Source organism: Colletotrichum graminicola (assembly GCF_000149035.1).
Source record: "Colletotrichum graminicola M1.001 genomic scaffold supercont1.3, whole genome shotgun sequence".
NCBI classification, from domain to species: domain Eukaryota; kingdom Fungi; phylum Ascomycota; class Sordariomycetes; order Glomerellales; family Glomerellaceae; genus Colletotrichum; species Colletotrichum graminicola.
This window is the reverse complement of record NW_007361007.1, coordinates 261,413-274,874: the sequence shown is the minus strand read 5'-3', so window position 1 is coordinate 274,874 and position 13,462 is coordinate 261,413. Positions and strand designations below refer to the sequence as shown.

Below are 13,462 nucleotides of genomic sequence, written 5' to 3'. Positions count from 1 at the left end.
GAAAGAAGCTCAACGATGCCCCCGTTTTGCCCTCATAATCAAGCATGGTATGAAACACTAACGCACTTATCCAAGACGGTTCCCCACTGGGTCACACAGGCGCACGATATCAAACTAAACAAAGACTTAGAAACACAGTAAAAGTAACACGGTGTGAGAGTATCACGCATGATACTCGACATATAAAGAACATGGGAAAAGGTGGTATCCAAAGCGCTTGGCCATCTCGTAAGTCTGGCGATGATGAATCATCCAAAGCTAGGTGAGCATGTGAATCCCGTATAATGTTGGCCGTTGATCCAGGAGATAGTTGCCTTTGAAATAATTCACATCAAGGGAAAGGAGACAACGAGTCTCTGACTGAAGTCGATGGTTACCACGCGAGTGCCTGACATAGACCGGGATCATGAGAATTGAGCTAGCTAGGTATTCGAGGCGGTCCGTCCCTCTTAAAGTCGCACAAGTACGCAATATTAATACTCCAACAAAGTCAAGTAAACACCGACCCGTTTCATAGGTTAAACATCAGTCTCTATCCAGGATGTCCCTCAGAATCTCTCCAGCTGCTCGTCAGAGATGAAGTGTGACCCGCCCGCACACCTGAACCCCTGAGCTTGTTTTATCCAATGGTACCCTACAGGGCATCGCCCCATCATCGCGGCCTTCTTGCGCTGCTCCTCTTCCTGCCTGCGCCGCTCCTCCTCCTCGATCAACTGCCGAAGGATGGCTTCCCGCGCAGCGCCGACCGCTCTGCGCTTGGCCTCCGTCATGGCCTGGTACTTGGCCTCTCTCTCCTCCTCGGCCTTCTTGTCCTTCTCCAACTGCTCCCAGACCTCGTCGCTGACGCCAACGTCACGGATGGCCTTGTGCTTCCCCCTCCCCCCCTCCTCCTCCTCCTCGACCTCTTCGACCTCTTCGACCGGGCTTTCAGGGGGTGTGTAGGTCACCTCCTCTTCCTGGACGGCCGTCTGATGCTGTGTCGTGATGTTGTGCGGGGTCTGAGGGGGTGGGGTCGCCATCGGCATATCCTGCGGCCCAGGCATGCCGCGCATCGTGCCCGCTTGTTTGCCACGGGCATCGCGCTCGTCAAGCATCTTGTCGAGCTCCGTCTCGACCACGGCCTCCGTGACCGTGATGTACTGCCCCTCGCGGGACTCGAGGGCTTTGAGGAAGATTGACTTGGCCAGTGTCTCCACATCGCGGGCGCTGGCCCAGCTGGGTTGCTTGGAGAGCGCACGGAATGTGCACACTACGTCGTCCTTGAAGTTTGCGTTGGGGTGCTGAAGGCAGTCCAGCACGAGGCGGGCGGATGCCTTTTTGATCTCAAGATCGCGGTTCTGTTTCCGAAGGACCTGGTATAAGAGGTCGAAGCAGTGCTCCGGACTGAGGCTGTGGAAGTCGACGACCTCGGGGAAGCGGCTAGACATACCGGGGTTGACGGAAAGCAGCCGGTTGATGTCGTCGTCGTACCCCGCCAGGATGATGACAAGACGGCCCTTGTACTTGTCTTTGGTCACGGCATCAACGAGCTCGTCAACGGCTTCCTTGGCGTAACCGCCTTCAGCCAGCCGGTACGCCTCGTCGATGAACAGCACTCGACCGAGAGCCTTGTCGAGAGCCTCCAGGACCTTGTGGCTCGTCTGTCCAACATACTGTGCGATGAGGTCAGAGGCTGAGCATTCCATAACCTTGTCGTTCGCCAAGAACCCCATATCGTAAAAGACCTTGCCCATTTTCTTCGCAGTCGACGTCTTGCCCGTTCCAGGGGGCCCGCGGAAGAGGAAGTTGAATGGGATATTCTGTTTGAGATCAATACCAAGGGCTTTCATGGATCGGGCGCTCTCCTGAAATCCTTCTAACGTGGCAACGATCTTCTCGCAGCCGACCGTGCCCTCGAACAGCTTGGCCACGTTGGTGTCGGCGCGTTCCGCCCGATCAAAGTCCAGGTCAAAGTCCAGGGCCTCGAGGGTAGAAACATGTTTGGCCTGCTTAGACGAGACGCGTTTTTGGTGGCGACTCTTGGCTTCGTTCAGGAGAATGTCCACCTCGCCGGCGTTGCCAAAGTTCGGGCGGTTGCGCGCGCGCTCCAGCATGTCATTGGCGACATTTTTGGCTTGATTGGTCGCCGAGAACCCCTGTTGCTTGAGCTTCAGATCGAGGATCGTCATCAACTCGGATCTGCCAAAGTCTTCGAACACGAATGCAGAAGATATAGGGAACCGCCGGCTGAGGCCCGGATTCACGTTCTGGAACATTTCCTCCATCTGGTCTGTGTATCCGAGGAGCAACACACAGCGGTCCTCTCCTGGGACACTTTGGACCTCGGCAACAATCGTGTCGACGACCGCGGTCTTGTAAGGGTCGGAGATATCCCCGCTTGAGCCGCCACCGCCATACAAGCCGTATGCTTCGTCAATGACGAGGACCTTGCCTACAGTCGATGCGAGAATGCCCTTTGTCTTCTCTTCGGAACCGCCCAAAACGGCACCCACAAAGTCGGACGGGTTCTTGACGACCACTACTCATAGTTAGCTCTGTAAGCGGGGATAGTCATGGCTACAGCACTCACCTTCTCCATTTGAAAGCAATCCAATATCGACCAGGATCTGGCCATAGAGCTTTGCGACTGTTGTCTTCCCTGTTCCGGGCGACCCGAGAAAGACCTTGTTCAGAGAATACTCTATGACGGGTTCCTCCGCAAGTTCTCGAACATAGTTCATCTGGATGCTGTCGACCAAGGCTCGAACCGACTCCTTGACCGACGAGAGACCGATGAGGCTTTGTAGCTCGGCCCAGGCTTGACAATTGCCGAGAGCGCTGGAGGGTTCCGGGCCTATCAGGTCCTCCTTGGTGAACATGAGGTCATCAGGGGTTCCCTTGGCGAGTCGTTCTTTGCGGATTCTGTTGGCCTGCCGGCTGGAAATCTTGGCGAGAAGATTCTCTACCGCTCTCGCATTGCCGAATCCTTCTTTACCACGTCCCCGACCGAGTCTCCGGCAGACGACCCGGACGTAAAGAGGATCGTCCCACTTCATGCGGCCCCCGTACTTCTTGTGAATCTGCGCCTCGAGGATACGCCGAAGCTCGTCGTCGTTGTAGTCGTCAAACTTCATCTCTCTCGGGAACCGGCTGGGGAAGCCTGGGTTATGGGTGAAGAAAGACTCCATCTGCTTGTTGTAGCCGGCCAGGATGAAGACAATTTTTCCCGTCAGGTTCTCAACCTCGGCAAGCAGGAAATCCAGCACCGCTTTGCCGCCGGGGCTGTTTCCGGATGATAGCTGGTAGGCCTCGTCGATGAAGACGACCCCGCCGCCATCGTTAAGCATGTCTTCCAGCATCTTCTGGCAGGCCGCAACTCCCATCGACGCAAGCTTCGATCCGGAGGTTTCCTTGAAGCCGCTGCCAGCTATGACACCAACTGAGGTGAGAAATTTGCTGTAGATTCGCGCTACAGTTGTTTTGCCTGTTTCCGTGTTAGTTTCCTGCATAAACAGTTGGCAAAGGTCTTCTCACCAGTGCCAGGGTTTCCCAAGAGTGTGCAGCCAAACCTCTCGGTTGATAGCGAGATGTTTTGTCGCACCGCAGTATCGACCATGGACTTTATTGATAGGAACTCCTCCTTGACACTCTCCAAGCCAATCATGCCCATCAGCGTATCCAAAGCACTGCTGCTCGCCCCGTCCCGCTTCATGCTGGCCCATTCTGACTCGGCACTATCGGGGGCAGGAGGTCCATGCAGCTTAGGTTCGTCACCCTGTACGTGATTTGCCTGCATATTTGACTGGGCTTTGGCCGCCGCCTTCATCGCCTCTGCTCGAGATCTTGTCTGTCGGAGAGCCTCGAGCTCTTCGCGCGTCTTCTCAAGTGTCTTTTCGTGATCTTCTTGCTCTTGAGCGTGTTTCAGTAGACGTCGTTCATGATCAAGCTCGTCCTGTATCTGCTGAATATCCTGCGCGTACCGCTTCTGTGCCAAGTGGCGTTCAGTTTCCATCTTGAGGTCTCGCTGAATCCTCCTTCTGGTATCCTCGTCTTCCTTGAGACAAGCGTGACACGCGACGTCTTGCTTGCTGCAAGGGACGCGGAACTTGTGGTTACGGTCGCATGTCTTCTCGATGCGTAGTTCGCACGGTGACTTGCTGTGGTCCACAATCCGATGGCACCGCATCTGGCATGCGTGTTTTCCACATGATAAAATGGCATTGCTGCGTCCACGTCGTTAGCATCATAGAACCCGCGCGCAGTTGGGTACGCGGCCATCGGTGGGTGTCTTCGCAACTCACCAGACTTGGTCGCAGCCTCCATCGGGGCACTTGAGATCAAAGTCCTCGGGTTCCTTTAGCAATGCCGTCTTTTCGGGATGCTGTTCGCACCGGATGGACACGCCATCATGAAGATACCCCTTCTCCTTGAGCAATTTGAAGAATGAATTCCAGACCGCCTTGCCCTGCGAAGATGCCATGAACGTTTCCATGTTCCCTATCAAGACTAGGCATTCCCTAGCTCGAGAGCACAGCACATTCAGGCGTTCGGGCGCCTTCATGAATCCAATGTCACCATTGTTGTTGCTTCTTGTCAGAGAAGCAATGACAATGTCGCTTTCCTCTCCCTGATAGTTATCTAGAAAAGATAAGCCCGAGAGAATTCAAGTGAAGGATCACACCGAACTTACCTATAGTAGACAGCCTGATTCTCCCTGATCCAGATTTTACTTTGGCCGCCGCCGCGGTCATCAGTCCCGCGCGGGTGAGCTCGAACGTGTCGAGGTCGTTGAGCCACGGGTCGTTATCTTTGCTCAGCATGTCCCTGAGCAAACGAAGCTGCCCGAGGTAGGGCGTGAGAACGACCAGGTTCTCAGTTCCGTATCCTTGCTGGCCCAGATACTTGACAAGCTTCAGGACCATCTGCGCCTCGAAACTGTTTTGTTTGCTAGAGGGGGCGCCGTCGTCGCGGCGATCGGCGATGTCACCGGCCAGGTCCTCGGGGTGGCCGTGGTTGACGAAGCTCACTCTGCCTTGCAGTCCCTTGGGAGGTTTTCGTGCTTCAGTCTTGGGGTCGTCCAACAAAGCAGGGTACGTCATCTGCCGCACAATGTCCGAGATGTTGGGATGCATGCGGTGCTGCTTCTGTAGCGTGATGTGTTCGTGCCCGTGGACAATCAACCGTTCAAAGAGCGAGCGGTTGAGGTCGAACCCTTCCCCCTTCTCGACGCTCAACTTGTAGTTGTTGATCTTAGGTCGGAGTTGCTTGTGGTCTCCGATCAAGATCAGCTGGCTCGTTTCGCTATGCAGGGCCGTCAGCACGTGGGCCTCGAGAATTTCTCCAGCCTCTTCTACGAGAACGACGTCCGGCTTTGCAGCCTTGATCAGCGACTTGTATTTTGCGGCTGCGGTGGTCGTGCACCCAATGAGCCTCTTCGTCTGCATGAAGGAGCACTTGTTCTCGTTGAAGAGAATAGCCAGCTTCTCGTCAGCCTCGTCGAAGCGTCTGACCAGACCCTGGACCGCCTCGATCTGCTCCTTCTGCACACACTCTGTCCAGCTCTGGAAGTGCCGGGACCTCTCGTCTTTGGGCAAGCTCCAGATACGCTTGCTTGCAGGCGACATGAGGTTGCGTAGTTGGCCAGCGCCTTGTCCCTGCCTCCATCGTTCGAGCAAGTGGGCAGACGTCATCTCTTGGTTTTTGCTACCCGCAATCCGGAAGCCTTGCTCCTGTTCGGGTAAAAGAAAGGCCTCATAGAAATTCTGGTCATTTTCGGAAAACTCAAGGAAACTCAAAATCTCCGTTGAGCTGACTCTGCCTCGGACCAGGCCGCTGCATGCATGATTGATTTCGTCTCTGACTGTACTGAGCTCTCCCTTCACTCCGTCAATGAGTTGCCATGCCCGATGACTTAGGCGGGAAGTCGTCGCTTCGCGAAGCTTTCTGTCCAGAGATAGCGACGCGGTTGCCTCTGTAGACTTGGATCCCAGTCGCACCATGTCGCTTGCCGGGATGCCGATGTTCATGAGATCCTCGAGAAACTGGTCGAGCGCATGGTTTGTGTAGCTGAGCACTAGAATACGTTTTGACGGATCCGTCAGTAGGATCTTGGCTGCCAGCGCGCCCACGAAGGATTTGCCGGTTCCTAGAATGAGGCAAATCAGTCTCCAGTTCCGCTTCCAGGTTCAGACGAGCCAAGTAGACAAGACTTACCAGGAGGTCCTTGAATGAGGGCCACCGAATTCTCCAGCGCGTGCAGCAGAGACAGAATCTGAGACCCGTCAAGGTCGAAGCGCTGTTCACGGAGGCCCCGTTGACCGAGTACGAGCCTGTGCGATTTGGACTCGACGAGCTGTTGTAGCTTCTCAAGATAGATCTGAATGTGGGAGGACTGCTGCAAGGGAGTGGGCGAGTGGTCGCCCTCGTCATCGGTTCCAAGGCGAAGCAGCTCCGCTCCCAGAGGCATCTCCACTATGTCTCGCAGACATTCCAGAACAGGTTGGTAGGCAAAGACAGGAGTATCGACCAGGATGAATTTTAGGCTTGCGGGCGCTTGAAGGGCCAGCAGAGCTCTGGCAGTCGCATCGCTGCTGGTGAACTGCAGGGTAACGACCGGCGGGCTCTTGACAAGCTCGTCCATGTCACGAAGTAGGAAGGCAAAGGCGATGATGTGCTTGTCCCCGCATAAAACACCAAAAGACTGATGGCGGAGGACGTTCTTGTGGTCGTCCAGAAAGGTCTTGCGCCTCGCTGGCGTCAGATTCCTCAGGAACTGGAGCCCCTCGTAGCAAGCAACATGCACGGCACAGGAGTGGCTTCGTTTGTCGTCGCCAGTATCTATGCCGATGAGTCTCAGCCCGGCGAGGATCTGGGCTTTCTTGTTGCTTTTCTTCCTGCCCGTGGCTACCTTCAGGTCGTCTCGGAGCTCTGCGAGCATATCCTCGCGGAGAAGGCGGAATTGGTTATCGAGATGCACACGCGGTCGCTGGGCGTAGTCGACGCTGGCGACTTCAGCCGCTCGACGGTAGAAGGGCAAGGCACTGGAGTAAAACTCGTCGCTGGTGGGGAAGATGGAAATGTCCCGAAAATTGGCAAAGTCGTTGTCATGGCGGCCGCCAGCCGCCTCGAGGCCCTGATCGGGGGAGGCGGACGATCTGAGGTCCAGCACCTTCTTGATTCTGTAAGTGAGGTCACGGGTTCTGTGGTCCTGGGCCCCTTTCAGCGGTGCTTGTTCCAAGGCGGCAGATATATCGTCGACGATGTTGTCGAGCGCGTTGTCAGCAAGACTTGCCAGCTCGAAGCAGAGCCAGGCAAACACGTAGAGCTCGCCCTCTGTCAACTCAGATGCCCGATAGGTGCGCAAGAGGTTGCCCCAGAGTACGGGGGGCTGAGCGATGATAAGCAGGAGCTGACGAAGGAGGTCGCCATTGTACATCATCTTCACTCCGGGATCGGTCAGGTACGCAACGAAGGGAATGACGTGCTTTTGGACGAAGGAGGTCGATGAGTCGATCCGGATGCTGTGTCGAACGGCATCCTTGGCAACATCGCTAGCCGTTATGATCTCCAAACAAGCAGCCGGAGAAGGGTTCGTCCGGATCGCCTCAAGGAACAGGCGAGCATCGGCAGGTGTGGTGATTGCCCTCCCGCCTTTGGTGACGTCCCGAAAAACCTTGGACAGGCGAGAAGCACGCTGGGAGTCGGTAACGGTAGAGACCATGATGCTTTCTGATTTGGTGTGCAAGAAATGGAGATGGGACCAAGTCGGAGGAACTCTGGGGTTGTAGTACAGTAAATGAAGAGCTGGATACGAGCGCCGGTCGGCAACTGGGATTGCATTGGTAATTATTCGACTGCGGTCCTCTTGTCTCTGATCTGCCTGGCGTGGTTGAGGAGGACAAACCAATGGGCGAAAAAGCCAGATAAGAGACCAACAACATGTCTTGCAGGGACGGCGGGTATTCATCCCATGCAGAGCTGCGCCTCGTAGGCAGACAAGGTTAGGCTTTGACTGCCAAAGGCTCTGTAGGTCTGTTGGGGACAAAGAAGAACGTCAAAGTAGAAGTCAAAGTGGAAGAACGGCAACCAACCGAAGGCCTCAAAATCGGTCGCCGTCGCCGTTTGCTGCGGGCGGGGTGGAGGGGGGGTGGTCGGCCTCCGGCATGACGGCCGCATGGAAGCGGTACGTACTAGGCACCCTACGTGGCGCCTACAAGGCAGACAGACAAACAAATAACCGATGGACGAAGGTGATAAAACACCTGAATGTGCAGTCTGGATGTTAGTATTCCAGTTCACTTTACTCACCTGCATGACACCCATCTCTCTGGACCATAATGTATCGACAGAACAAGTACAACCAATTCCAAAGCAAGCCTCGGTGGCGGCAGCCGGAGCCCGAAACGCCATCACCAGCGCCGCCGTTCGGGTCGCTGGTAGAGACAGTCGACATGGCGGAGCTTTCGGTGACAGCCGCAAAGTTCGAAGCCTCTGCTCAGGTGACCAGCTGCGAGGTGGTGGCGTCATACAACTGGCTCGACAAGACGGCACCGTCGGTCTTGATCCCGGGTACATGCAATTCAACAACTCGGAGGTTTCTCTGTAATTCTGCTAACTCGGTTCAGGTGCGCCGCCAAGATGGACGCCCGTTGCAAAGCCTCGACCTCTGGCAGAAGACAGCGGTGTCTACTACCGCGACAAGAACGCCGCCAGGTACCCAGCTCATCCGATGGAGCCTACCGCCCTGGCCGTTCTGACGATGCATCCGGAGCCATTCAAGAAGCCGGTGGACATTGTCGGTTGCGGAAGCACCATCGGAAACCTCTTGCGCTTCGTTCGGGGTGAAGAGCGGCCTTTCCGAATGCTTGTCGAGGTGGTTGGGGGCGTCGTGCACTTGATCCGGAGGGAGAACTCGCCCACTGAGACCATTCCCAGTGTCAGAGGATACGGACACACATTCCCGGAAGCCTACACCACTTGGGATGCCGGCGTGCGCGGGTCCGCATCCCACCAGCGCGTGCTCCGGTACAACTTTGGCGGACTCAGCTGTGTCGTCCGGCACGAGGGTGACGGCTATCTCGCAGACAAGCTTGGGTCGTTGTCAGATGGAGGCGGTGCGGTCGCTAACGAAAAGTGGTCCGTCGACTCGCTGATTCAAGGCTTGGGCGCCAGTGAAATGGAGTCCAAGAGTCCCAGCCACTCGTCTCCGCTGAGTTCGCACCCGGGAGGTTTTCAAGTACCCCAGGCAGCGGTTTTCGACCTCAAGACACGGTCCATATTCCGGAAAGGCAAAGACTTCCTTGCAGAGGAGCTTCCTCGGTTGTGGGTGGCACAGATCCCCAACTTCATCCTGGCCTACCACCAGCGGGGCACCTTCACCGAGATCGAGGTCATGGATGTGTCGGAAAAGGTCAAGGTGTGGGAGAAGTCGATGCAACGGGAGCTCTCTCAGCTGGCAGCACTCTTGCATCGCATCGTTAGTCTTGCACATGCGAGTCGAGATGGACGGCTTGAGGTCATCCGGCAGGAGGCTTCGACGCTCCAAGTTCGAGAGCAATGCCCCGAACTGCCTCTCGCATTCTCGGATGACATGATGATCAAGTGGGAGGATTGGCTGGCCTTGGACGCCAAGAGCAAGGTAAGCGGAGCTGAGAGGCGGGCTGATGACTTGGAAAAAGAGGCGGAAGACGATTTTGCATGGACCGTCGGAGACGATGATTACACTGCGTGCTCGGAGAATTGTTCCTACTGCGGAAAGTGCACGTACTGAGGCGTCGAGGAGTTTGCTGGTGGACGACAGGAGAGAAAGGCGGACTAGGATAGATGACGATAGCTTCAATGTTGTTTGTGGACAGGTGGAAATGCTGCCCACCGAGACGCGTCAGGGCAAAGCCGGTGGAGCCCTGCTCTGTTGAAGGACACGTGATTGGTCGAAGGGGTTGTCCAGGTGGGTCTTTCTCGGTGAGGCGGCCTCTCACCGATGTCATCGTCCCCGCAACTGAATGAATGAATGAATGCCTTACTCACTCATCGAACTTCATATAAAGCCGTACTTATGAGGGAATAACATGTAAACTATATATATATGGCTGAATTTCTTATATTGATCATCCTACGCATATGTCTGCCTGTCCCCCGGCCGATGCGCTGCTCACTAGTGCTCCCTCCGTTCACTCGGAATGGCTGAGCAGTCCACACAACCCCGCAAAGCCGAGTTTTGAATGCGTGATAAAACCCTCTATTTTCTCATCATGACGCTACTATGTTCCATTGAAAAAATCTTACTGCTTAGACGCGCGGTTCCAAGTTAAGTTTGGTGGGAGCGACTGTGCCCTGGCCCTGGGTCGTTGTGGACGTTTCCGAGCCTTGAGCGTAACTCTATCATGTCCCGCCATGCCGGTTCTGGATGACAGGAAACGTTCTCTTTCGCTGGTTCTTACTGGAGGTAGACTGAGTAGGTTCTTCTGATACGATTAACGTTCAATGAAGGAATTTTCGGGTTCCGAAGAGAGGAACGAACTTTTCTTGCATGTTTTTCTTTCGCGTCGTATTTCCGAGAAGAAAACAGCCTCATTGGCGTAGATGAACATCGATAATTATTGGAAACCCACAAACGAAACAATGACTGACATATTGAACCGGCAGCTTTCAGCCTCCGAGCAATAACCATCCAATTCATTCGAGTAATTCCAGCCTGGCTGAGGCTGTTATCACCGTGACACCAGTAACATACACACACACACACACACTCAAAAGGCTAGTCATGACCGCGCTTTTGACCGAGATGGACCGAGTCTAAAAAGCCGCTTCAAGGAGGGCCTCATAAACGGCCGGCGGCCTGCGAGGCTGAGCAGTTCTCCTAGTGTTATCCCTTGCAGTCAAAAAAGGGTCGAAGCCGTGGGATTGGGTCGTTTCCCCCTTGCATCGCCCGCCAACAGTCAAGGGTGACGTTTTTCAGCTCAATCCTCCTTCCAACATCGTCTAGAAGTGGAAATACCCTCTAGTGTTGGACGGTGAAAGCAGACGAGCATCAATGAGCCATCTTGTCTGCCCCCAGAAAGACACGCTTTACTTCTCTCTCTTTCTCTCTCTCTTTTCCTCTAGCCAACGGGAAAGGGCAAACGTGGGGCCAAACGCGACTGCAGGAACCCTCCGGCCTCGTGTGGTCCGCACCTTCATCATCTCGCGACTTGAAAGAACATAAAAGCCATCCATCGTCTGCCACCATTATTCTTCCCTTTTTCCATTCTCCTTTTTTATGTCCGATAGCGGAAGAAAAAAGAAAACGAAAACAATCCATTCATTGACCACTTTCTCAAACACAAGTCTTTGCCGCCAGAGAGACAAGGACACACACACACACACACTCTCTCTCTCTCTATTCCCACCATCCCATTCCATCACGCATTAGCTTCGCCTTTTGAGCGCGCGACGATGGCCTCAGACCTACGACTTGCGAAGGCCCAGCGGCCCCCCAACCCCTACGGAGTCCCCTCGATAACCATCGAGCCGACCCAGCTCTACTTGCGCCAGCTGCACTCCATGGCCCACCGCAGAGACGTCCTCGTTAGGAACGGCTTCGTCGTCCACCCGCTCTCCGAAGCCGACATGGACGATAAGAAACGCTGCCGCAAGTGCAACCTCCGCTGTCAGTCTTTCCTCCCTCGCCCCGGGGTTGGTCCGCGTCTGCTAAAGCATTTCCCTGCAGGCTCCAACAACAAGAACAAATATAAGCCGAATGACAAAGACGGAAAGATAGGGCCCAAGAAGGATACCTTGAACCCCGACCCCTCGTCCAACGAGAAGCTCTCCAAACCGGTTCTCAAGTGCCGGTACCACACCGGCCGCGTTGACCGCATGGTACGTCCCCCCCATCCCTTCCCTCCTCATCTTGACCGAACCCTTTCCTCACTTACACGACCATCAGTACTGGACCTGCTGCCGCGCTCACGCCTCCACCCCAGGCTGCACTTGGGCCCCGGAGCACCTCACCTGGACCTATGCCCGGGCCGACTTCAAGACCCGGCACCAATACCACCACACCCCTGCCTTCTCCCCAGCCGCCACTACTACTGCTACCACTACCACCGTCTCCTCCCGCGCCGCACCACCTCATCGCAGACCCCACTTCGCCGTCGCCATCGACTGCGAGATGGGCACCGCCTACGACGGCGAGTCCGAGCTTATCCGCGTCACCCTGGTCGATTACTTCACCTCGGAGATCCTCCTCGACAGCCTCGTCTACCCCCAGGTCCCCATGCAGCACTACAACACAAAGTGGTCCGGCGTATCGCGCCAGCAGATGAAGGACGCCCGCGACAAGGGCAAGTGCATCGCCGGAGGCCCTGCCGCCGTCCGCGAAGCAGTCTGGCGCTGGGTCGGCCCCAGCACCGTCGTCGTCGGCCACGCCGTCCATAACGACCTCGCCGCCCTGCGCTGGATCCACCCGCTCGTCGTCGACTCGCTCGTTCTCGCCACCACCACACGTGCTGAGCAGGAGAAACGCGAGCAAGAGGAGAAGGAAAAGAAGAAGCGAGAGGAGGATGACAAGTACGAGGAGAAGCGTGGCGAGCAAGGAAACGAGAAAGAGAAGGCTGCTGCCACCGTCGCCACTTTAGAGGAGGGGGAGGATGAGGAGGACGGCGGCGGCGACCTCATTTCCTTTGAAGAGCTTGCCCTCGGGCCCCGGGATAGCAAGGAGAACCCAAAGAAGCCCTCGGTCGCCAAGACCAGGGTTAGGCGCAAACCTGGCGGCCTCTCACTCAAGGCACTCACGGCCGAAATGTTCGACCGCCAGATCCAAAAGGCGAAGCAGGGCCACGACAGCCTGGAAGACGCGCTGGCCGCCAGGGACATTGTACACTGGTTCGTCATGGAAAAGATGGCGGGGGCGCAAGCACAAGGCGGGGGGTCCGTCACATCAGATGTCTGGTGATGTGGGAAACGGAGGGTTTGTACTTCTAGACGTTCTGAGGTGTGGAGAGAGAGAGAGAGCGAGCGATAGCATGATCAACTTGAGCGAGCGGGTGTGACGGCACCCTGCGCTTTGCGCAAAGGCGTTTGAGTTCGGAGTCGAGGATTTTTGACGTCTCGACGGATCACGGCACATCGAGGGACGACAGCGACTGATCATTAGGTAAAAGAAAAGAAAGAACCAAAGACATTACACGTCTCATGATGGCCTCCTCTTCGCATTCCGTGGCTGCATAATGTTTTGTGTTTCCTCGTCGATGCCTGTGTATATTTGATACTGTAGTCTTTCTGAGGCCGATACCTCAATCTCAAAACTTCGCACCTCCTGCTTCCTAGCTACCAAAAAAGTCAAGGTCAACTAACGAGTTGAGTTGGAATAAGTAAAGAGAAGAGAAGAAAAAAAAAAGAGAGAGAGACAGAAGGAAAAGGGAGCCAATGTTCTACCGCCGCATGATAACAAAATGAACGAAGCCAAGTGACCCATGCTGTGCGCAAAGAATCAGACCCAGGA

At 55.4% G+C, this 13,462-nt stretch overlaps 3 protein-coding genes across 3 annotated transcripts; 2 read left to right on the top strand and 1 right to left on the bottom strand.

The window, feature by feature from the left end:
* Nucleotides 1-548: 548 nt before the first annotated feature.
* GLRG_00990 (ATPase) lies at nt 549-7,699 on the bottom strand (the record flags this gene model as incomplete). Its single annotated transcript, XM_008091675.1, has 6 exons — nt 549-2,518; nt 2,570-3,463; nt 3,514-4,202; nt 4,281-4,617; nt 4,670-6,124; nt 6,193-7,699. The coding sequence occupies 6 exons, from the start codon at nt 7,697-7,699 to the stop codon at nt 549-551; spliced, it is 6,852 nt and encodes a 2,283-aa protein (XP_008089866.1).
* A 616-nt stretch (nt 7,700-8,315) lies between these two features.
* Nucleotides 8,316-9,748, top strand: GLRG_00989 (geranylgeranyl pyrophosphate synthetase; the record flags this gene model as incomplete). Its single annotated transcript, XM_008091674.1, has 2 exons — nt 8,316-8,547; nt 8,604-9,748. 2 exons carry the CDS (start codon nt 8,316-8,318, stop codon nt 9,746-9,748), a joined length of 1,377 nt encoding a protein of 458 aa, XP_008089865.1.
* A 1,664-nt stretch (nt 9,749-11,412) lies between these two features.
* Nucleotides 11,413-12,913, top strand: GLRG_00988 (exonuclease; the record flags this gene model as incomplete). The annotated part of the gene is made up of 2 exons (XM_008091673.1): nt 11,413-11,838; nt 11,906-12,913. 2 exons carry the CDS (start codon nt 11,413-11,415, stop codon nt 12,911-12,913), a joined length of 1,434 nt encoding a protein of 477 aa, XP_008089864.1.
* Between the last annotated feature and the right edge of the window lie 549 nt (nt 12,914-13,462).